General features: G+C 27.7%; 1 protein-coding gene across 2 annotated transcripts in view; it reads right to left on the bottom strand.

Annotated features, from left to right (window-relative positions):
- Positions 1-997: 997 nt before the first annotated feature.
- The window catches only part of LOC129981935 (uncharacterized), a 67363-nt gene continuing 43875 nt past the window's right edge, over positions 998-24485 (bottom strand). The window contains exons 21-30 of one of the 2 annotated variants that reach the window (XM_056092993.1): positions 21806-21915; positions 20610-20772; positions 14785-14891; positions 13852-14014; positions 10758-10790; positions 9652-9728; positions 5925-6123; positions 5153-5397; positions 2517-2630; positions 998-1281 (exon numbers count right to left, since the gene is read on the bottom strand). In XM_056092993.1, the coding sequence (XP_055948968.1) occupies positions 1243-1281; positions 2517-2630; positions 5153-5397; positions 5925-6123; positions 9652-9728; positions 10758-10790; positions 13852-14014; positions 14785-14891; positions 20610-20772; positions 21806-21915 (1250 nt within the window). In that variant the 3' untranslated portion in view covers positions 998-1242. The remainder of the gene's footprint in view (positions 1282-2516; positions 2631-5152; positions 5398-5924; positions 6124-9651; positions 9729-10757; positions 10791-13851; positions 14015-14784; positions 14892-20609; positions 20773-21805; positions 21916-24485) is intronic. The other variant, XM_056092994.1, reaches the window with a different exon arrangement.

The raw sequence follows: 24485 nt of genomic DNA, 5'->3' as shown, positions 1-24485 counted from the left end.
ACGAGAAACCACAGATGGATTCTATCCATCAGATGCAGATATGTGATGTAAATTTAAAAAGGCCCGGTTGCTTGGAGAAACTTACCATCATAATAACAGTTTATCTGTTGCTGTTGTGGAGGCAATGAGGTCAATTTTTAGAGATCTGTCGGATCCAGAATATTTTTTAAAAAAATGCTTGCATAAGAGCATGCAAAGTTTCCCAATGAAAGTTTCAATAACATGATACAGTTTCGTGTACCAAAGAAAAGTTAGAAGTCCTGTGTTTGGGTATTTATGATGCAGCATCATCATTTAACAGAGGCAATGTATCGAAACTGCAAATTTTGAAAAAACTGAATATTGAGCCAAGAGATTATATAGCGCTAGCAATGAAACGCCTCAACAAGGAGAGATTGTTAAAAGCGAGACATACCTGCTTACAAAATACAAAGTAGATTAGAAAAGAAAAAAGACTTAAAAGAAACTTGGAAGATGATAACTTTAAAAAATTGAGGCTAATCTAGAGTATGACCCAAGAATGTTCCGATGAGTAAGTGTTTTTGCATTAAAATGGATTTTTCTGAAAATGTGAAGTTTTCTTATGCAATGTACTTTTTCTCAGAAACTACTGTTCATAGGGATGTAATTTTTCCATGGGCTTTTCATTATGATTGTTAATATATACTGGATTTTTTTGTAAAAAATTCAATTTAATTTTTACAATTTTTTTTGTGTCAAAAAAGTTTAAATTTTATTATGTCTTATAATTTTTTTTTTTAATTTCAAAAAGCTCATATTAGTATAATGAGAAAGGTGCATTTTATTAGTTAAAAAAATTTTCAAAAATGTATCTATAATATATTTTCAGAAATGGTACATCGAAAAAAGTCAATTTATCATTGTTGGTATAGAGGATTCCAACTCCTTTAAGCATCATTATTCAACCAGGATTAAGTTTTTTGATACTGCAATGCTATACATTCTTTGAATACCAGAAAATGAAAAGATTAGAAAATACTACCAAAAACTTTTATTATTTTAACCAAATGTAAAATAGTTACAATCATTTTATGGCAACCAAGAGAGCTTTCTTTGGATTAATCACATTTTGTGACTTTAAAAAAATAAAATTAAACATAAAAATAAAAAAAAAACATAAGTAGAGTTGCATGAAACGACTGCCTCATTCAATAAGTCCACTATCTAAGTTACAACCTTGTACAAAAACAAATAATAATGAAAAAGTTGAAGCAAGCTCATTCAGTTCACCCACACTTTACTCCGGCAGTAGCTTTCAGCCTGGGGAAAAAATATATATATATTATATATATGGTATAAGTCTTAATAAACCATGCATTCTATTAAACAACAAGCCCAATTCAATCTAACCTTACAAAAATTTTGAAAATAAAATAAAGAATACTGTCAACTTCGCAAAGTATGAAAGTTAATTAAATATTACATAGAAATTAACCCAAATTCTCATCATCTTACTGTAGTATTTTAGAACAAATTCTCAAAGAAGAAATATTTTTATACACCAAAAATATCAAATTTTATAACACCAAAAATATCAAAATATAAAAGATTTTATGCCACAAAAAATATCAAAATTGGTATCATTAAAAAATAATACCAATTTCATTTTCATGCAACTTTTCCTTCATTTCATTAATTTCTCAAATAATAATTATATTCATAAATGATTAAATAAATGCATGTGTGTGTAACATACACACACACAATATAAAATACAAGCAAAAAATATAACAGAAATACAAACTGAAACTAAACTAAAAAAGTGTTTAACTAGGTAATAGGAATGAAAAAAAAAAAAAAATGAAATTCCCTCACACTTTGTTTTATGCCTTATTTTTACTTTTATCATTGAATTATGATTTAATTATATTATATTCATAAATTTAAAAAATGGTGACAATTTTGAAATTCATAGATTCTGTATTACTGGGCAATGGTGATACTTTAAACTACTTTTTTTTTTTTTTTTTTTTTGTTAATTTTTGTTTAATTTTTCAAAAACATTTTGGCAGTGTATTTAATCTATTAGAATATGTGCATGGAATTTTTTCACAGGTATGCAACAGATAAAATTTGTGATTTCCGGAAGTTTTCTCTTTCAACTTTTTTTTTTATTGCATTTGCATCTGCTTTACCAAAAAGAAATGGAAGTGTTAAATGTGTCTGATTGTTAAAAGAATTAAATTTATGCATCAAAAAAGTTGAGGCTGCTACAGTTCCACATTAGTCACCTTACCTCAAAGGGACAATTTGTAAATTTGCATTTCATTGCATTAGAATTTCCTTTTTTAATTATTAACATTCCCCCCCCCCAATACATTATTTAGGAAGAGCTATATTATATTTCTAGATTACATTAAGGGAATATAGATATAATGTTTCTTAAATAATATTTCAAATCATTCAATAAACAGTTCATCAATTCTGATAAAAAATTATCCATCCATTTCTAATAAATTATAAAAAGAATATATGAACATGAAAAACAGATTCACCTTGCATGCAGCTGCATGAGCAGGGGAGTGGCACCAGTAAGAAGGTCCAAAAGTGCACTTGGCACCTCCAATTAAATGGACCTGCCCCGCCTGTCTGGGACACAAATCAATCTCCTGCAGAAAGGCAATAAATTATACATGTATAATTAAATATCAATAACTGTGCAAGGAAGCAGTCTAAAATAACAAAATTTGACTTTCATAATTTGGCCAGTTTTAGTTGCAGGAAAACAATTTTTTGTGTGACTAAAATGTTAATGTGCAAAATTTATTTTCATTAAACACAATTAATATGACTGGAGCTACATTCAGTGTAAAAATACAAATTTATAATTTCTTTAGCGGTACATGTATTTATTAATATAGCATAAAAAAATCATTCTTTATTTCATTTAAAGCATTTTTTCAGGTCAATACATGCCAATAACTAACAGTTTAACATAACTACATAAAACTTAAAACAGAGATAGATGTAGCATCTTTTTCATAAAAGGCAATCAAACTTTTCAATGAAATTAGTTTTAATTATAATGAGTCCCATATGAGCATTGTTTTCAAATGCTCAGTTGAAAATTGCTTTTTAAATCAAATAATAAAAGTTTTTTTTTTTTTTTTTTTTTTTTTTGCAGAGTTTAGTCTTGATACTAACATTCTACAAACCTCACAGCTTCAGAAAGATTAAAAAAAGAAAGAAAAGGGAGGTCTAATTATTGAATTATTTTATAATTATGGGTTAAGAAACAAAACATCTAAAAAGCTTAAATAAATTCATTCTAGATAAACTCTTCAAATATCTAGTTAACAAAAATAGCTGAAATTAATACAGTCAAAAAATTAGTTATGTTTAAAGATGTGGTTCACTGCTTTAAATGTTAAAATTTCAAATCGATATGTCTAACAGATAACATTAGAAAATGACATTATGATGCGAGAACATCATATTGTTTTGGTTTGAGGTTTTTGAAGCCTCAAAATGTGTAGGCAACAAATGGAAGCTCGAAATCACGTACGCAATGAATAAAGGTTTTATTAACATGTTGCCATCACATTGGCAGAAATTAAAATCAAAAATTTTTTACATCATATTGAAGTTCAAAAAATTATCTTTTCAATGATTATATTTTAACTTATAAATTAAATTTCTATTTTTAATAAATTTTTATCATTAACATCATATATAAAAGTGTAATTTTCAGCATGTATCTATATAAAGAGAAAAAATTTTGAAATACGATATTCTCTAAAAAGTAAAAGGAAGAAATGTTTTTTATGATCTTTTATAATATCTATATTTATAATAAAGACTCAATGTGTGTGTGCATATATGTTAGCGCTCTACAGGACAAACTGTTTGACCTAAGCAACCAAATTTGGCACAGGCCTATCTTGGAGGTCAGGAATGTGCACCTTGGAGCTATTTTTTAAAATCTTTAATTAGAATTTTAACTAATTAAAAATTAAGCGAAATTTTGATGTTTTGTCACTTTAACTTCTGAAAATATTACAGCACAAAATTGATTTTTTACATCATATTGAAGTTCAAAAAATGATCTTTTCAATGATTATAATATTTTAACCTATAAATTAAATTTCTATTTTTAATAAATTTTTATCATTTATTTTCCACAAAATATAAATAAAATTTAGGCTGCACGAACACATTATGCGTGAGTTGGGAAAAAAGATAGCTTTTATCAATGTGTTGTCATCACACTGACAAAATCTGAAATTTAAAAATATAAGTTAAATATTGCTGCAAATAAATCCTAGAAAAATTTAATTTTCAGCATGTCTGTATGAAATAGAATAAATCTGAAATGTGATATTTTTAAAAGAAATTAATAATTTCTAAAAGCTTATGCATGTACATTACATCATATATTTTAAACTGGTTTTTTGCTTTTCAAATTTTTCTTGGATGGTAAAAAAGTTTTGGAGCTCTCGTCAATCTCAAAAGAAAAAAAGCATCGCATTTTTTTAAAGTTGACGTATGCACATTAATAAAATCATGGGATCAAAAAAAAAAAAAAATCTCACATGATAACTTGAAATTTGCAATAAGATATTTCAATTTTTTATTATTTATTTTCAAAATAAAATACAACTATTAGATTTCAACTTTATAGCTACAATAAAAATTATTCAATTGCTTCTTCAGAAGTAGACATTTTTAGCAACTGACTATTGCTTTAAGAAATTTTAATAAAATCATTATAGCAAACTTCAGAATTTTTTTAACATTAATTATAACTGCAATTACAGATAAATAAATAAAGCCACAATAAAATTTATGCATTTTTACAGACTTGTTTTACTTACTCTCATTCAGCATAAGAATCTTAAAAATCCAATAGCTAAGATTTTTAAATGACATATTATGATCACTATAATTAAAAATGAAATCAAATATATATAGTAATCATTTATAAGCAAATTATATGCCTTTTTTGAAACACAAAACAGTCATACTATGATAAATATAATTAAAAATAAAATCAAATATATATAGCAATCATTTATAAGAAAATTATATGCCTTTTTAGAAACACAAAACAGTTATTACATGAGAAAGAGACTTTCATGCCTCCCCCCAAATATTATTTTAGGAACTAATTAGATACTACAATCCGAAATACCTGGCAAAGTTGCTTGCTGTTGGCCACCTGCCCAATCATTTGTAGAATATAGGGGCCATAGGTCTCAAGCATGGAGCTACACTTGTCCCTGAAAGAAGTTGGAAGCACGACACACACTTTCTCAACCAGATGAGTTATTTCCTTATCTACATCATCTTCTTCCAAGAGTTTATCTACATAGTCTACTACTGTGGTGCAAACAGAGCATTCATCGATTTGGAAGTGATTCAAGTTAGGAAAGGCCACTGATAAAGATATTTCAATTACTCACGAGATTATTTTTTCTATGAAGAATGCATTTTTAGAACAAAAATACTAATACATGAGTCATACACTATGTATTTGATTACTTTTATACCCCAGCTTGCAGGAATGCATTTCATAATTCATCAAAATTAATTCCTTAATAAATTATATATATATATATGATATGTTAATAAATAATTAAATAACCTGAACTTATTTAGTAATTTCAGTGCTATTGTTCTATTCAAATAGCAAAGAAGTTTTTCTGAACTGATAAAATTCAAATCTAATTATCTAACTTTGAAGTAAAAATAGAATAAGAGGCTGGAAGGATAAAATAATAATAAATTTTAAAAACATAACTATTTAGTTAGAAATTAAAAATATGAAAAAGAAGTTACTTCTTGCAAGCAAGATACTACCTTAATTATCACTAATGTATATCTTAATTTAGTTTTGAATAATCATGATTCATAATTTCACACAGATATACATTACATTTAGCAATAATTAAAAATTCTCTTACCATCAGCTACCAGCTGTGGTATGATAGCATTGCTTTTACACAATCCTGCTTTGTAACACATGGAACTAGGATCAATTTCTTGAGCAACAAGGATGAGCAGGGAGTCACCATACTCATCAATAAAAGCCTCACAGTTGCCAGCAAGAGTTTGAGGTAGGAAAACACTACATAAGCGTTTGACATACTCTTTTACTTTTCCCTTTGAAAGAAAAATTAGATCAGTTTGTTATATCCACCAAGTTTCGGGGGAGGGGGATTCAAAATTAAAAAAGAATTTGTGGCTTTTATACTTTTACCCTTTAATATCAGCATCCTTTCAAAACTCCCGAGTTTATTAAGAAATGAACAAATCTAATGTTAACAAATACAAGACATGAAACTTTAAGCAATATTTTCCAACACAATTTCTAAGAATTCTAGGTACAAGCCAAGATAACCCATTGATGGCTGAGAGATACATAGCTTGTAAATTGCCATACTATGTTTCTGTAACTTAGATTATAACTTAGTTTTAACAGGCAAAAAGTTGTCCACTAGCCAGCATATCACTATTGAATATTTTCAGATTTATCCATTTCATCATCATTTATCTTAACAGCATCAAAATTTTACATATTAAAAAATATTCATGTATTTTATAATTATAAATTTGGCAGAAGTTATCTTCAATATTTTAATTACTGATTTGCCAAAGTTATCTACATATAATTCTTCCAATACTGATTGTACATAATTTACTAAATAAATACCATAAGTTTTTTATAATCAATATAACACCTCTAACAAGTTTATAACCTGCTTTTGTTTTGAAAGCTGGCATAATTGTCCTGCAGACAATTGAAATTTCGCTTTAGTATTCTAATTCTATTATTGTATCACATTACATTTCCAAAGAGTAGAGTAATGCAACTGAGCTGATTTGAATTACCAATTATAGAATACTTAATCTGGTTTTTCACCTGAGATATAATTCCAAATAAATTTAGATAATCAATAAGTAAATAATGAAGAATTTAATAAATGAAATGTTAAGAAATCAACTTTAAGAAAACATGCACAGACACACCAGGTTGACAATTCAATCTGGAAAAATATAATTTTACCTATACATATATGCAATATAAAAGGAAAGCAGTCATATAACAAACAGCATTTTTGTGCTAATTATAAGAGAATAACAATACTCTATAGTTTTAATGTATGGAAAAAGGAAGGTTCTTCAATAAACATGAATTTCAAAAAGATGCAGTTTTTGAAACTGTAAAATTTTTGGACATGTGCTCAAATATTTTTATAGTATTTTTCACACATATTAAAATTATCTTTTTTTTTTTTTTTTTTCCCCCCAGTTTCAGTATTTTCCCTAGTAATCAAGAAACTTGTAGTCATTATTCAAATATCGTTTCCCCTCTCCACTCAGCCTTAGATTTTTAGGACTATCAAGATTTATTAAACATAAATATGGAATGCTTTTGTTGCTTCAATTATACTTCTTTTGACGATGTTTTTCATTAAATGTTTAACAAAAATGAAAAGATTTTCATATTTATCCTGACAAATATTTATAATTTACCACTAGTGGCAAATCAAGGAAAAGTTTTTTTTTTAATTAGTGTTTACTTTATTTTATCTTTATTGAACTAAACAGTTAAAAATCAGTTTATTTTCAGACATTAAATCTGACGTTTTTGGTCATGATATGTCATTCCTTTGAGATACTAAGTCCAGCATCAATGATGATTCTTTTGAACTGGCACACAGTGTTGTAAGTTTTCCTCTTTTGTCATGACTCTTTTCCCATATTACTTAGGCTTATTATCTACTTACAAAGTGAGCTTTATACAGCAAATGGATTTTGTAGAACTTCTCTAACCCATTCAGCAAAGTCAGAATTGATATTATATCTGTCAAATCTTTATTAAATATAAATTTTGGGCAACTCATTTTTTTAAACAAAAAAATCTCTGCTCTTATCTGAATGAGCTCACAATTTCTTAATAATAAACAAACCATACAATAAACAAAAAAAAGTGTGAGCAACTAAATACCATTGTGACGCTTTCATAAATTGAATTTTGCTATTCTGACCAGAGAAATGTATTCTATTCTCTCACGCAGTTAAAACAGTCTGAAACATCCTCATTAGCTTCAACCTAGAAATCTCATGAAAAGAGAACAACTGTCTCTGAAACCAAAATTAGACTGATCTATACAAAATAAAGGGGTGAGTTTTTGCAATCACACAGTTGTTTCATTTTTGGTGCTGTTGCTACTATCTTTTATTCTTGCAATGTTCAGAGATCACAGAACAATGATAGTTGCACAACTTATCCATTTAAAAGCCCATGATAAATTTATAAATCTTAGAAATGCAAACTCATAATTAACAGGATGAATTTTTGGCAAGAAAGAATTAAGATTCAGATTTTAAGAATTAAAATTTTAAAAGAATATACATTAACATGAAACTAATATATCACATGAGTATATTTAAAATACAAAAACTAAAAACATCATAAAATCATTAAACAACTAACAAAAAATGCAAATCTAAACTAAGTTTTTAAAAAATTTTGAAGAATAAAATGCATTTAATCTACAGAGTATTCAGTCTTAACTTATTGATATTAGAAAAATTTAGTAGGCCAGAAGAAGCCTTGTAATTACTTTTTTAAAAAATCCCCTAAAATTTTTTAAACCAATTTTAGCAAAGGAAAAAAAAAATCTTTTGCAACAGAAAAACAAATACATATTGCTTGATGAAAATCTGAGATTATAATCATAAGTGAAATCATGAAATAGTTCTACATATATGGCTACATGATAGCTTGTAAGTAGAAAGGTTATTCAAAATATTAAATCATTGTGATTTTTCCAAATTCCTTAACTTTTTCCATATTTTATATTATATCTATTAATGCAATTTCTACTATTAAATTAATTGCCATAGTTTGTTATAAAAGTGTAAAAAAAAATTATGTATATTGATCATAAGAGAATGTGAGTGTGTGTTGGCACACTGCAGGGCAGACCATTTGATCTAAAGCTACCAATTTGGTCAAGGTGGGAATGAACACCTCAGAGTAATTTTGTTTTTAATTTTAATTGACTAAACATTAAAAAAAATTTTTGGCTTTTTTTGCAATAACCTCTGAAAATAATAATAAATTTAATAATTTTTATGTTATCTTATAATTTAAAAAATCAATTTTTCAATAAAGTCAATATTTTTTTCTCTTTCTTTTAATGAATTTTTAAAAAATGTTTTAAGTATATTTTATTAGTTGAAAATCAAATCAAATCATCTTCACTCTTGCAACTAATATTCTACCTTTTTACCATAATTGAATATTTGCATTATTTTCTATGTTAAATAGGTTTGAATATAAAGTAAGTTTTCAATCAAACTTCTGAAATTTTGCTGTGCTTATAGTTAAGATTTAATTTAAATCAAGCAAAGGTGAAAATTTTTTACAGTGCATCTATTTTTAAATACTTTTTTTCATTCATATGATATAAATAGTCATATAAAGATAAGAACAGAAAATTAGGGAAAGCCTAATAAAAAGAACAGAATGATACAAGGCATTGACAATAGTATGAGTTATTCGTCCATCAACAATGGAAGTTTAAAACACTTTGCTCATAAGCCAACAGAAACCAAATAACATAAAATATTTAATTAAAGTATTTAGCATGAGTAAAGAAACAAAGAAGGTAAAAAAACCTTGGTTTCATTGCTCATGAGGATATTTTGAATGAAATGTAGAGCATATTGACATCCCTCACATTCCACATCAGCCACTGAAAAGACAAACAATCCATTTGTTAGGAAGATAAATTTTATAATTACTAATAATTAAACTTATAATGAATCAATATGAATGATCCATAATAGAAACATTGATTCAATTATTTCAGGAAAACTGTCAAAGTCAGAATGAATCATTAAATATACTCTGTGCAATGAAGTTCTTTTGCATCATTCTGATAATGTATTCTTTAAATTTTTGTATAATATAAAAATGCCAAAATACTTATTCATTTTCAGACAAAAAGAAATTCTAAATAAACAAATTGTTTTATAATTTATTCAATAAAAAAGTTTGAAATTAGCATTTTTATATTATTTTTCCTTTTTTCCTCATCTACATTTATATTATTTTAGAAAACTTCAGTTGAAAATTAAAACATGCATAGAAACATTTGAAATTATAAGCATTACTGAAGAGTGTTCTGTTTTGTGTAACTTAATTAATGTAGAAGGGAATTATTGTAGTAGTGGTGATAAAATAAGATAAATTTATATCAAAAGTACATAAATCAAAACAAAAAAATAATGGACTACTATTGTAAATAAAGAACAATCATTAAATAAGAAGAAAGTTTAGTATTCTTTGCGATTTTAAAATTTTGATTTTAAAAGAAAAAAGTCACAATAAAAAGCAAAAATATTAGTAAAATTTAAAGAGAGGATGTTGAGTATAATAATAATAATAATAATGGTTTAACACAATACTAATTTCATTTTTTTTTAAATATTATTTTTGCATGCCAGCATTAAACAACAAAAATTGATTAAAGAGAAAATGGATTAAAATATGCCTCAAATATTAAAATATTATCTAAGCATAGGAAAAAAATAAGCAAATATCATAAATTTGCCAGTAAATTACCATAGCAATGCAAAAAAATATAAGTACGGCAAGCATTGTAAAGTGTTAAAAGAAAGTTCAATCAATGGCAAATTGTAAAATGGAATGCAATGTTTTATATAAAATAAGTCCAAAAGTGGCACTAAGCAACCATTAGCAAAACAAATAAAAATTAAACCTTTGGACTTCCATTGTAATAAGCCAGGTTCTTCTGAAATACAAAATAAAATATTTTGTAAAATAAATAGTATGGAAAAAATTTCCAGACTATTTTCCCATCAAATTTTAATAATATTAAAATAAATTTTCATTTAAATAAGTAAATAAACCAATTGAAACATTTTGCATCAATTAGAAAGAATAAAATAAAATCTGAAATATGCATAATTAGAAAAATGACACACTTTAAAATAATTTCTTCAAACATTTTGTCCTTGAAATACTATTTTTATATCAATTATACAATTAACCTTATGGCAAAATATTAAAACTTAATTTCGTAAAAGAATTTGATAATTGTTTCATCAACTGAAAATTTAATTTACTAAATTGTTGCAATTACTGCACAGCTTCATAAATTTTCATCTTGCAATCAAGAAATGAATAAAAATAATTTTTTTAAAAAACTCCAATATTAATAAATAAATCAAATAATAAAATTAAATAAGCATTTGCTTCCAAAATGTTTTAAAATAATTATTCAATAAATAATTTAAATTCAGATGATTTTATTTTATTTTTGCCTATAAATGCTGAAAAATTTGAAAGATCCAATCTTCATCCACAGTGATCTACTACTCTATACACCAGTTATTCAATGAATCTAATTTTATATCATCTATAGTAGTGACAGAAAGGTCCTGAAGATATTCATTTTTTTTTTTGTCTAAGTTTTGTATTTAAGTTAATTTTGCTTTATGAAATTATGATACTATATTAACTATTGTTATTGATTCTAATATATTTTTTCATGAAGATTTCAAATCTCTCTGTAAAATTCATGTACAGTAAAAATTTCATCAAAATTTTGAAAACAAAAAACATAAGACAATCACAAGTAATAAGCCTGATAAGACAAGCAAAATCACTGTTATAAAGAGTGACTTTTTTTTTTTTTAATCAATGAAAAACTTAAACATTCCAAACAATCAGAGAGCAGTAGTGATAATAAGTTGGGAGCAAAAAGTTACAGCAAACTCAAGAATATATTGGAATTTTGAATAAATATTTATTTCTGCCTAATAATAAAATGTACAAAACAATACTTTTGAAGAAAGGTTATTCTACGCCGCAAATTGCTGCTAAAGTAGTATGTGATCTTTCAACTGTCATGAGAGCACTGAAAATATATTGTGAAACAAATTATAATGCAGATGACCAAGAAAAACAACTTCATATAAAAACAAGCTAAGATTTCATTTTCAAATAGAAAGCTTAATTCACCACAACTTTTCACACAACGAAATTTGGTAGTGAATGCATGTTCAAGAACTAACAGGAAAATTGCTTGCATTTGGATAATAGGCAAAGCAAATTTCCCCAAAACCATTGTTGATCAATTCCACTATAAGAGGTAAATGGTGTGGGCCAATTGCCTTGTATCGACTATGAAGACTGAGAAAAGATACTATTTAATGATGAAAGTCAGCTTCATATTTCTGGTAGCCAAAGTACGTTTATATAAGACGCCACACTCATGAGGAATTCTGCTCTCACTGCCTGAAGCCCACAGTTAAGTATCTGACAATAGTGATGATGGGGCTGCAAGTCCTCCAGTGATGTTGGAAGGCTTCACATCATAAACAAAACAGTGAAAGCCAGGCATTACATTAAAATACTATACAATAAATTGCTATCATCAGTGAAAGATGCTTTAGACGATCATTCATGAGACTTTCAGGACAATATTGTTTCATACACTATGTAAAATTAGTCCAGAAACGGTTAGAAGACAAAGCTGTGAATAGAATCAGCTGTTCAGGGTAGACTCTGTATTTTAATTTGATAGAGAGCCTATGGTATACAATTCAATTGGTTATGATATTTCAAAGAAAGAAAGGTTCACACAAACATGAGTTAACTGAAATTTTAATATTTTCCTTCAACCATGTTGCCATGAAAGAATCTCTTGTGAAATTGAGATATTCCATGTGAAAAAAATATAAAGCCATAATTAAAGCAAATGGCTGATTCATAAAATATTGATGTTCAAACATGAAACAACCATATAATTTTCAAAATATGTTTTTATAAATGTATGCATTATTCTACTACTTATATTTTGTAATTCTGTACATACTATATATTCTTTTATCCAGACAACTATATTACAAAAATATTTGTAGCATTAATCAGATTTAAAATCAGCATGAAAAAATATATTAGAATCAATATCAATAGTTCAGTATGATAATTTCATAATGGAAAATTAAGTCATACACAAAAATTGAGTAACAAAACGAGCATGTCCAAGAATTTTTATAATCACTGTATTTCTGATTTCAGGGATTGATATGGATTCATAGACATAGTTTAGTTTCATGGACATTTTAATCTGCATATTATTCAGATGTTATAAGAATTAAAGTTTTCTCATTTACACATAAAAATTAATAAAATTAAATTAATTACAGTTTGAAACTCTAAATGTTCTCTTAAAAAGAAAGCATACAGTATTAAAATGCTTTTCAAATTGCAACCATCATTTTTTTTTTTTTTTTTTTTTTTTTTTGCTTTCATTTTAAACTTTATATTAAATGCTACAAAATTTGCAACATTTTATCTTTATTTTTTTACTTTATATATAAACTGAAAAATTATACTTCTAAGTGTGTAAAACTGCAATAAATTTTAAAGACAATGTATCCATTAATTCTTAAGAAAATAAAATATACAGTCGAATACTGGGCAAAAAAATTCACAAGCACACACAATGAACTCTTTCAAAATGGAAAGGAGATTATATTAAAAATGGAAGGAAATCTAGAATACAATATTATATAAATATATTCAGAACTTTTCTTTAAAAATCACGAGTTATTTTGGATATATGCAAGAATTATTTGATATATAAAGAAGTTTATTTACGATTTGTAAACATTAAATTAAGCAGAAATTATTATTAAAACATTTTTTAATGATCATTGAAATATTTGTCACTGCTAATGAAAAATGTATTCATTTGCTTCATTTCCTAAAGACTGATACAACTAATTTCAATTGCATAACAAAAGAAGTGTATCATGATTCAATAATATCAACGAGCAGTTTACCTGGGCATATTTCTACGGCAGCACAAACAAGGTCTGGAGATAGATTTTGAGATATTAAATCAATCAGTAGCTCTGTATATTGGTTCACAAACTGTTCACACTTTGTGGCAAGGGAAGACGGTAAGTAGGAACAAACTTTGTCCAATGCATTTTTAATTTCATCCTGCCAAAAAAAAGTAAGGTATTTAACACAATCAAGGACAACTTCAGAAAGCTGCCAAATATTGCACAACAAATTTATTCAGGTTTATATTTAAACAATCTGCAATTTTAGAAAGGTGGAAGTTCTAAAGCAAATGATATCAATTTGACAGTATACATTCAACTACATAGTATATGGAAACCACAACTGATTTCATGTTTTAAGACACCAGAAGATTCCATAAAATATACTTTCATTTCAAGCAACTTTTTTACTGCAGAATATCAATTATTGATAATCAATAAGAATCTCTGGACAAATATATCCATTACTTTTATATATATTGTGTTTACAAGCTAGAGTATTTAAACAGACACAATGTAATAGTTTGGCAGTTTGTGACAAATTTGCAATTTTATTTGTAATGTCAATTTGAATCATCCTGGATTGCACTAAAATCCAGAATGAACAATGTTACTAAAGAAGCTCATTCTTCATCAGATATTGCTCTTAAAGCAATAAAAAAAGAATGAAGATTTAATTTTATACCAATCTCAAGTTTTAAATAAAAAATAAAAGAAGGATAACAATTATGATCTATACTTTCTTGTTAAATTGGAATTTCAAAAGATCTCTTAAAAAAATCAAGACTAAACCATTCAATAAAGATGCTCCATAAATGAAATAAAATAAAAGATGAAAAATTACCCTTGTTCTGTCTTAATATCTTAACAAATATAATTTTACTTTGGTTTTCAAAGTAATAAAAGACAAGTCTTAATGAACCTTACTTCAGTCTTGTTATTCTTCATAATTTCCTCAACTTTAGCAACAACATCTTTGCATAAATCACATTCTAGATCCTTAAGCTCTTTGGGTTTTTCTTCTTTTATTTGTGCTGGGAAAAAAAATGAAAATCTTGTAAAATTATTTCCTTCAAAAAGATTGTAGGTACTTGGTTTCTTTAGTGAGCATATTAATAATACATAATAATAAGAAATATTTTCAAAAATTTTATTTCATTTTATGCAGATTAAGTAATTAAATATATACAACATTTTTTAATTATTTCAATAATTAAATATAATATTTTTCATTGAAAAACTGCATTTTGCAAGAATCTTTTTTACATAATGACATTGATTATAAAATGATCCACAACTATTTCGTATTAATTAGTTCAATTTCAGTAATGAATGAAATTCCTTGGGCATTGGAAGAAAGAAGCTTAGATAAGCTGTATGCAAAAGAAGAAAAATGTTATACTATATTCTCCTATAAGCAGCCCCCCCCCAGGTTGTGAACAACAACACTTCCAACTCACTATGCAGACTAAACAGTTCGAGATAAAAAAAATAAAAAAAAGACAAACTGTTTCATATAATTTTCTTTTTTCTTTTTTGCAAATTGTAATATGAGTTTCATTATACACCATCCAAAATAATTCTGGATATTTTTAAAACATTTTAAGTTAATTTTTATACTTTACTTTCTTTCTTTTTTCCCACTTCCAAATCATTTAAATTTTGTTGTATCCATAACTTAAGTCTCACCTCCTGTTCAAATTGCCCTTTTCAAGGATGTAGGAGGAAAAGGGCTAACACTAAACAATTCCCAAGGAAAACCATCAGCACTCCAAAATACATTTTTTTTTTTTTTTTTTTTTTTTTTTAGATAGCCTTTAAATTTTCTAAAATATAAAGAGTCAAACCATTCAATAAACTCACATGTGAGTGACTAAACACCAACACAATGCTTCTGCAGATTGAATGTTACCATTCCTGCCAAAGAAATTTATTCTATTCTCTTACAAAGCTGTTCCAATTTTGGTGCTATAGTACGATCTTTCATTCTTACTATGTTCAGAGTTCAGTATTTTTCAAATGAAAAAAAAAAAGTAACTAAAAAACTTAAAATTCCTGTATATTCACTGTTTTATGGATTTTTCAATGAATTTCCTTGCATTTTTCCTGCTTTTCTTAAGATGATTTTTAAAATCTTTGTTTTTTTCTTGGTGTCCCCGATTCTCCTGGCAACGTCAGTACATTCAGTTTATGATCCATGTGGTAAATTCAACTTCTTAATGGATTATGCCGCTAAAATTTTTCAAGAAAAATATGACACAACACAAATTGAGTATAAATAAATCATTAGTTGGTATTTATCATCACTATTATAAAGCAGTATCTTCCTAACAAAAGACATCATAAATAAAGAATCAAGTTCCTGATGATTTAAGATTCTGTTTCAAACTATTGTTTGGGATTTTTTGTTATCAAGATGCAAAGTAAAATATTATAAACACATCTCAAAGAAATAAAAACTCTCAAACATTTTAAGTCTTTAACATTTTTGTCAGAATGGTGTTAAACATTAATGAAAAAATATTTGGAGAATTGTCTGAGTAAAAAAAATTTAAAAGACTACAATTAATTTCAGCATTACTGATGTTTTAAGAGAAGGAATGGATAGCAAGTATAAATAACTCTGGAGGACTTAGTAAAAATAGAAGATAAGTAAAAAGTTTCCTTTCGAAAAATTGCTTGAGTGAAACTTGCAGCAGCATGAAACATACAATAAAAAAATGGTTTATGAACTTAACTTGCTCAACCCAACTTAATTTGCTCTATATATAAAAAAGGAATTCATGAAATTTGTGCAGTAAAACACTTTTATAATAAGTGAGAATTAAAAAAATGTTGTTGGTAAAAATTACCTTTATATGATAATTAGAGTTAATTATAAAAATTTCTATTATTTTCCAAATAAAATTATTATTATGCATTTTAACCCTTTGAAGCACAAAAACATAAGTTTTCTGATATTTTTTAAAAATGTGCAATTAATTTACATGCTTTACATGCTGCATGAAAGAGAAAATACTTTTTAAAAAATTTATAGTGAATTGCACCAGGAAGGTGGTGGTGGTTTCACTGGAGTACTAACGCACCTACAACATAGGGGAGACAAGGGCTAGTTGACACCCGGGGCAAGTAGGCACTTTGCTAATAGTGCAGGTAAAAAACACTAGGTGGCAGTAGAAACAGGAACAGAGTAAACAGGAAGTACGGCTTCATACACTCAGAAGTTTTCAGTCAGTTTCATTTGAATCTACAGCCACTAGAGGCCAAATTGTTTTGTTTTGTTTCAAAAAGTAAGTATTACAACTCACTTGATTTTCTTCTAAAATATAGTATTAGCAATGACAATTATTACATGTTATATTTAGTATTTTGATATTCATGGACGTATTTGTGAGAAAGCATCTTTTAATTAATTTAATATTTCTGAATCAAAAATGGAATCAAAATCAAAATGGCATGAAGGGGCATGTTGGCACCAAGCCAGGCAGGGCACGTTGGCCTTGCGCTTTTATTTATGCCAATGATTTATTTGTCTAATTTTTTTTTTCTTCAGATCTATGGTTAGAAACAGAAAGAGGACTACAAACTGAGCTTTGACCCCCCAGGTTGTTATTGTGGAATCAGTAAAAGCGATATTGCATAAAATAATTGTTGTATTCAAAGGCTAATGAAAAGTATGGGATACCTTTGCATTCCCTAAAACGCTACAGCCAAAAAGCTTTAAAAGCAGAGGGTAATTATCCTTTGACTTTTCAGCTATCTGCCAACACGAAAAATTTTCAGCATTCAGGTGGAAGCAGATCTCACAGAATATGCAAAACGGGCATCAGATATTTATTTTGGTCTTAGTCCGAAAGAAATATGGAAAATTGCGTACCATTTTGCTATTTCATTCAAACGGAAAGTGCCTGGTTCATGGGAAAAAAATCAACAAGCAGGCAAGGACCGGATCAGCTTATTTTTAAAAAGGAACTCTTCTTTATCTATCAGAAGGCCAGAAGCAACAAGTCTCAGTCAGACGACCTCCTTTAATAAAACAAACGTTGTCGCATTTTTTAAACTTTTGATGCAATGGTACGACAAGTACAGTTTCGGACCTGCGGATATATGGAATATGGATGAGACAGGGATCTCAACTGTTCAAAAACCCGACTGGGTGGTAGATCAGAGGGGATTTAAACAGACTGGCAAAATGACATCTGCAAAAGTGGAACTCCTGTCATGTTGGCTGTTGCTGTATCTGCAATAGGAAACAAGGTTCCCCCTCTCTTCATTTTCCCACATGTGAATTTGTGAGATCCTTTCCTCACATGTGAGATCCCTTCCTCAATGGGGCACCTACAGGCAGCATTGGATGTTGCAATCCATTAAGATGGATGAAAGATGAGCATTTTACTTATTTTGCTGAACATTTCGTCCTGTACACGATATCGATAAAGGAAAGACCTACACTACTGCTACTGGACAACCATGACTCATCTTTCAACTTCAACACTTAAATTATTACAGTTGTGGTGCTGAGTTTTCCATCTCACTGCAGCTGAATTGCACCAAGCTGCAACCGCTGGATCACAGTGTATATGGTCCGCTAAAGAAATATGTGAACAGAGGATGTGATTCATGGCATAGAAACAATTCTGGAAAAACAATCAAGATTTACAATATTCCAGGTATTATAGCGACTACTGTCCTACTGGCTACCACCAAGAACAATATAACAGCTGGCTTTATAGCTACTGGAATAAGTCCACTGAATCTAGACATATTTCGCGATTCAGAATTTCTTCCCAGTTTCATTACAGACCACCCTCAAGCCACATCTAAAATATCTCAGAATGATTCTTCAGCTTTAGATTGCATTTGTTCTAATCTGATGCCTACTGATCCCAATGAAATTTCCAAAGCAGAGCATGAAAGAAATGGCACTCAACTATTACATGTTTTATCATCCACAAATCCCGAAGTTTTGATCCCACATACTGTTTCACCGTTGGAAGAACAATGGCCATTACCAAAGGCTAGCACAAGAAAAAAATGAAGGAAGAGGTAGGCTACTTTTGACAGATGCCCCGGTGAAAGACACACTTCAAGCAGAAAAACAAGCCATTAAGATAAAAAAATTAAAAACAATTGTAAAAATCAAAACTAATGTCCTGCACAATAAAAATGAAGAAAGAAAGACCAAAAACAGGAAAGTGGCCAAAGACTAAATGATGAGAAAGAAAACTAAAGAAAACATTGGAGCGACAAACAGACAAAAATATTTTTACAATGTTAAGTCCATCACAGTTAGTTGTACCTAGGTTAAATGTTCCTAAATCACAAAAAAAAAAAAAAAAAGTGCAATTTTTAGTTAAATTTAACTATTTATATTTTAATTCAATAAAAGTTCCTAGCTGAAATAAATATTTTTTTTTTTACTTTCTTTTTAGATAAATATCTACAGTAAGAGAAGGAAAAATACAAATATATAATGCCAACCTGCCCTGCGTATAGTGCCAATGTACCCCGGCCTTGGGGTACATTTACACCGATGGAGTTAGCTCATTCAACTCGATATTGCTCGCTTATTTTTTAACCAAACTGTTATTCATTTCGTTTTATATTAGCCAAAGGATGTAAGAATATTTTGGTACACATATCAGCTATTTTCAGGTCTCCCCTATTCCTCTTGTGAATAATTAATTTTTAATTTGTTTTGTAACATAATTAATTATTCATTATTTATTTATGGAAATACTAAAACATACAATATTATCAATTCAAACTATTTATACAATCTTGCAAACTACTTATACAATCTATCAACATGAAAATAAATTATAAAAAAAAAAACTATTTTAATAACAAGTAATCCTCAAATAAAGCTAGAAATGGCAAGTTCTTTACATGGCATTTAGACTTTAAATACAATCAACACTATGTTCAAGTTATAAAGAAACATAATATTTAAAAATTAAGAAAATTATACTCTATTGGAAAATATATTTATTATCCTCAGAATATGGTTGCTTACTAATACAAGAAAAGAGCAACTGAAAAGAAAAAATTTCAATCATCCTATTTGCATAAACCTTACTCAAAAGTAAATGAATTCCTCCCTCACAAAATACATGGCAACCCCCCCCCATAAATTATCAGCCACTTGACTAAGAGAGTCAGGGGAAGGAAAACAGATCTTTTTCACTAATGCGTTTCAAGAGGTACAGAATCTCATGCCATAGGTGAGCAGTGGTATGTCTCTGAAACCATCTAAAAAAATGACAAGCATGAAAAACTTTTTTTCGCAGTTTGATTTGAAAAAAATGTGTATGTTGTAGACAGCTTTCATACTATAAATTTTTTAATGCATTTTGAATTTGTTTGTTTTTTGCCTGCTGAAAAAAAAATTTGAAAGTATTGAGATATAGCATTAAAAATGACACATTTTTTGGTATGTAAGAGAGAAATTAACTAGTAGGCTGACATTTACAGGCAATTATTAAAGTTAGAATATTATTTTAGAGTTGTTGGTTTCAATCAGTAACCACCAGGCCTTTTGAAATAATTTTTGGAAAGTGGTAGTTTCACCAATATACTGGGTTAATCTGCATTTTTAGCATACATACAAAACAATTCTTAAGCACTTAATGAAAAAAGAAAAAAAATGTAATTCTTTTTACAAAGTTGGGAAATATTTTAAATTCTATTATAACTTGCAAAGTCTTTCCCACAAGAAAAAATTCCAGATAAATGAGCAGAAAGCCACTTACTAGGACAAAGGCCAAGACGAGCACATACCAACTGAGGATCAAGTTCCTCCATAAGAAGTGTCACAATGAGATCTGTGTACTGATTCACAAATTGCTCGCACTTAGCAGAGAGAGAAGAAGGCAGGTAGGAACAGACTTTGTCCAGTGCAGCTTTAATTTCATCCTACAAAAAAAAACATAGATTAAATCACAAGAAAAATCCAATGGAATCTTAAATCTGGCTCAGTAGACTCATTCCAAAAGATTAAGTACATGTTTTCACATACTTTGCAATTACAAAAACAATTCCAAACAATTTTATAAATATTTTCATTTTTTTAAATAGAGCATCATTATGCAGAATATTAATAAGAAGAGTTTAAATCCTTTTCAGTAAATATTGATTGTTTTTAAAATCATAAGAAATGTATTCATGACTATATAAGAGCATATAATTTCTTGTTCAAATGTTTAGTAAATTCTTTCAAGAACATTCTTGGTTCAAATATTTAGACGAATAGATGGGCCCAACTATAAACATATATTATTATAAAATTACAAAATTATATTAAGTTAAAATATTAAGGAATTTATAAAGTTAAAAAATCGATAAACGGGAAAAGATGACAGATTTTAATCGAGTACTACTCACAAATGAAATTATTCAAACTCATTTCATACCTCTTAGGAATGTTACTTTTTAAAAAAATGCTGCCAAAACAGGGTTCATAAGACTTACTAACGCCAAAATGATTATAACAACTACTGGACGAAATCTCCTAACCCAAAGGGTTGCGACACAAAAGAGATGGGATTTTACGAGGCAATTAGGGTTCAGTTGGAAACTTCAAGTGGGGGAATGAAATTCAAACTCATTGCTGGTATAGCAGTTGTGACGAGCCGTAACAGAAAATAAAAAAATCTGGTACAACAGTTGTACCGCCTGTAAGCTAGAGATTAATGTTGGAAAATATTGGTCTTAAAATTGTTAGAGAAAACAAATACATCTTAAAATATATTTTTAAAAATTAGTTGCAACTAGCTGTTATGTGCATAATAGGAGGAAATCTAAGGTAAATTATCTTTCTTTAAGTTACAAATACATCATCACTTAGCAGAAAAAAAATGTAGTTACATTGATGAAGTATCAATAAAATTTCATCTGAAAACTACAAGCTATTTTAAGAATAATGTTTGAGAAAAATATAAAAGCATACTTCTGTTTTTTGGTCCTTAATCATGTCTTCCACTTTACCAATTACTTGTTTGCATAAATCGCACTCAATATCATTGATCATTCCTTTGGGTTGCTCAATATGGAAAGCAGCTAAAAAAATGAATTCATGAATTTAGAAAAGCTGAAACAAAGTGAAATAAACACACACTTTTGCATGTGCTCTAGATAAGAAACAAAATACAGATAAATTCTCAAAGATAAATAATAATTAAATTATATGTTTACATATTTGTATAGTTAATTGAAAAATATATCCACCATAGCAACAGATTGTTAAAGAATGGAATGATGTGCACTGAGTTAGAACAAAATAAAAAGACTGAAATATTCTGCAAAAATATACATTCCTTAGAAGTAATTTTAATGAAGAATGAAGTAAATCACATATTATTTTACATAATCTATACTTATAGTAAAGCTGTGTGTGTGTGCGTGCATGTGTGTGTGTGTGTGTGTGTGCGCGCGTGTGTGTTTAATTTTTAATTAAAATTTTAATTAATTAGAAATGAAGCGAAATTTCAGCGTTTTTCTGCTATAAGTTTCGAAAATATTACAGCACAAAATTGATTTTTACATCCTATTGAAGTTCAAAAATTTCTCTTTTCAATGATACTAATGTTTTATAACTTAAATTTCTACTTTTAATGAATTTTTAAAAACATAATTTAAGTATACTTTCAATAATTTATATCGCTTAAAAAAATATAAATAAAACTTAATCTGCAAGAGCATATTTGGGGGGGGGGGGGGGAATCAGCTTTTATCAACGTGATAACAGCATTGACAACAGCCCAAATAAGAAAATAATTTTCACTGAAAATTAAATCTAAAAAACTCAGCCATTTTCAGCAAGTGCCGCTATGCAATGGAATAAATAAGAAAAATAATATTTTCTTTAAAAAAATGCAAGATAAATTATTCTACGATCTTTTACAATATTACATAAATAATATTTTTCATCATTTATTTTGCACAAAAAAATAAAATTTAAACTGCACAAGCACATTACATGTGCATTGTAAAAAATAATCTTTTATCAACATTTTGCCATAAAATTGACACAAGCTAAAATTAAAAAAATAAGTTAAATATTGCTGCAAATTAAACAGAGAAAAGTTTAATTTTCAGCATGTGTCTATATGAAATGGAATAAATCTGAAGTGTCATATTTTCTTAAAAAGAAATGAATGCAAAGAAAAGTTTTCTGTAGCACTGAAAACAGCTATATAATTAATTCAGTTTTAATTAAAGCATACATAATTTACTATGTACAGGTTATCCACTTTGATCTCACAGTCGAAGCTAAAAAAAATGGACCATTATCATGAAATTCTTTCCTCTCATCCAATGTTAAATTTGTGCATTTTTCTTATTTTTTTTCATGCTTTACAGTTTCTTTTATCCCCCCTCCCTTGCATACTTTAGAGGGGGGGAAAAACACTTCCATAAACAGTTGACGCTTCAGATAAAACAACTGAAGTGAACATTCATTTGAAAAAGGTATTTTAAATCAAATCATCGGATCTTTAATGTGCAAATAATTGAACCAAAAAAGTTTAATTCGTAAATTTGGTACTGATCTTAAAGAAAACAAATAATATATATTTATATCTAAATCTATACTTATAATAAAGATGGATGTGTGTGCCTATGGTGGCTCTTTACAGGCCAGACCATTCGACCTACATCTACCAAATTTGGAACAAGTATACCTTAGAAGTCAGAAATGTGCACTTTTGAGTGATCTTTTCAAAGTTTTAATTAGAATTTTAATTAAAAATGAAATGAAATTTCTGCATTTTTTCGCGATGACTTCCGAAAATCTTATCGCAGAAAAATGATTTTTACATCAAGTTAAAGTTCAAAAAATTATTTTTTTAATGACACCAATGTTTTAACCTATATATTAGTTTCTTTTTTTAAATGCGTGCATGGATAAATGCGTGCATCCAATCAACTAAATCAGTCACTAAAACTGACTGATTTATGAAAATTCACTTTAATTTATCACTAATCAATAAAAACGAGCGATTTTAGATAAGTTGATACCCAGGGTTCTCAAGACTGATTTGCCTAAGATTATGAAAATGTTCATTGTTCTAAGCTATTCTATTCAAAACTTCCTAAATCGATCAGATTTTATAGCAGAAGATAGAAATGTTTATTTATTTAAAAATTGAAGTGTCAAGAATATTTTTGCAAAATGATTCCTTAGGATCAAAGGACTGTATGAAATTTAGACTTCTTAATTTTTAAAGTATATTAATACAGCAAAAAAAATAAAATAATCTAATTCATATCAATTTAATCCATTTGAAACTAAAACTAAAAACTGAATTTTATGATGGATCCAAGAAATTTTGTTTGAATAATTCTTGAGATATTACATCAATTAAGAAATTTTCTCTGTAGTACACATAAGATTGAATGACTCTATCTCAGTAATCGTTTTTAAAAAAAAGCTTGGTTTCAGTAAAAAAAAGTTTTTTATAATAATTGCTGTTTAATTATTACTACACTTAATTGTTTAATTACTACACTTTAAATTGAAGTTAAACTTTTCTGGGAGTTGATTTAAAATTAGAGAGATATTTAGTATATTAAGACTTAAGGCATTTATAAAATTATGATTGAATTAAATGACTGTCAAAATTTGAGAC

This window comes from Argiope bruennichi, chromosome 8 (genome assembly GCF_947563725.1).
Source record: "Argiope bruennichi chromosome 8, qqArgBrue1.1, whole genome shotgun sequence".
In the NCBI taxonomy this organism is placed as follows: domain Eukaryota; kingdom Metazoa; phylum Arthropoda; class Arachnida; order Araneae; family Araneidae; genus Argiope; species Argiope bruennichi.
The sequence above is the reverse complement of the archived record's forward strand: the minus strand, read 5'-3'. Positions and strand labels throughout refer to the sequence as shown.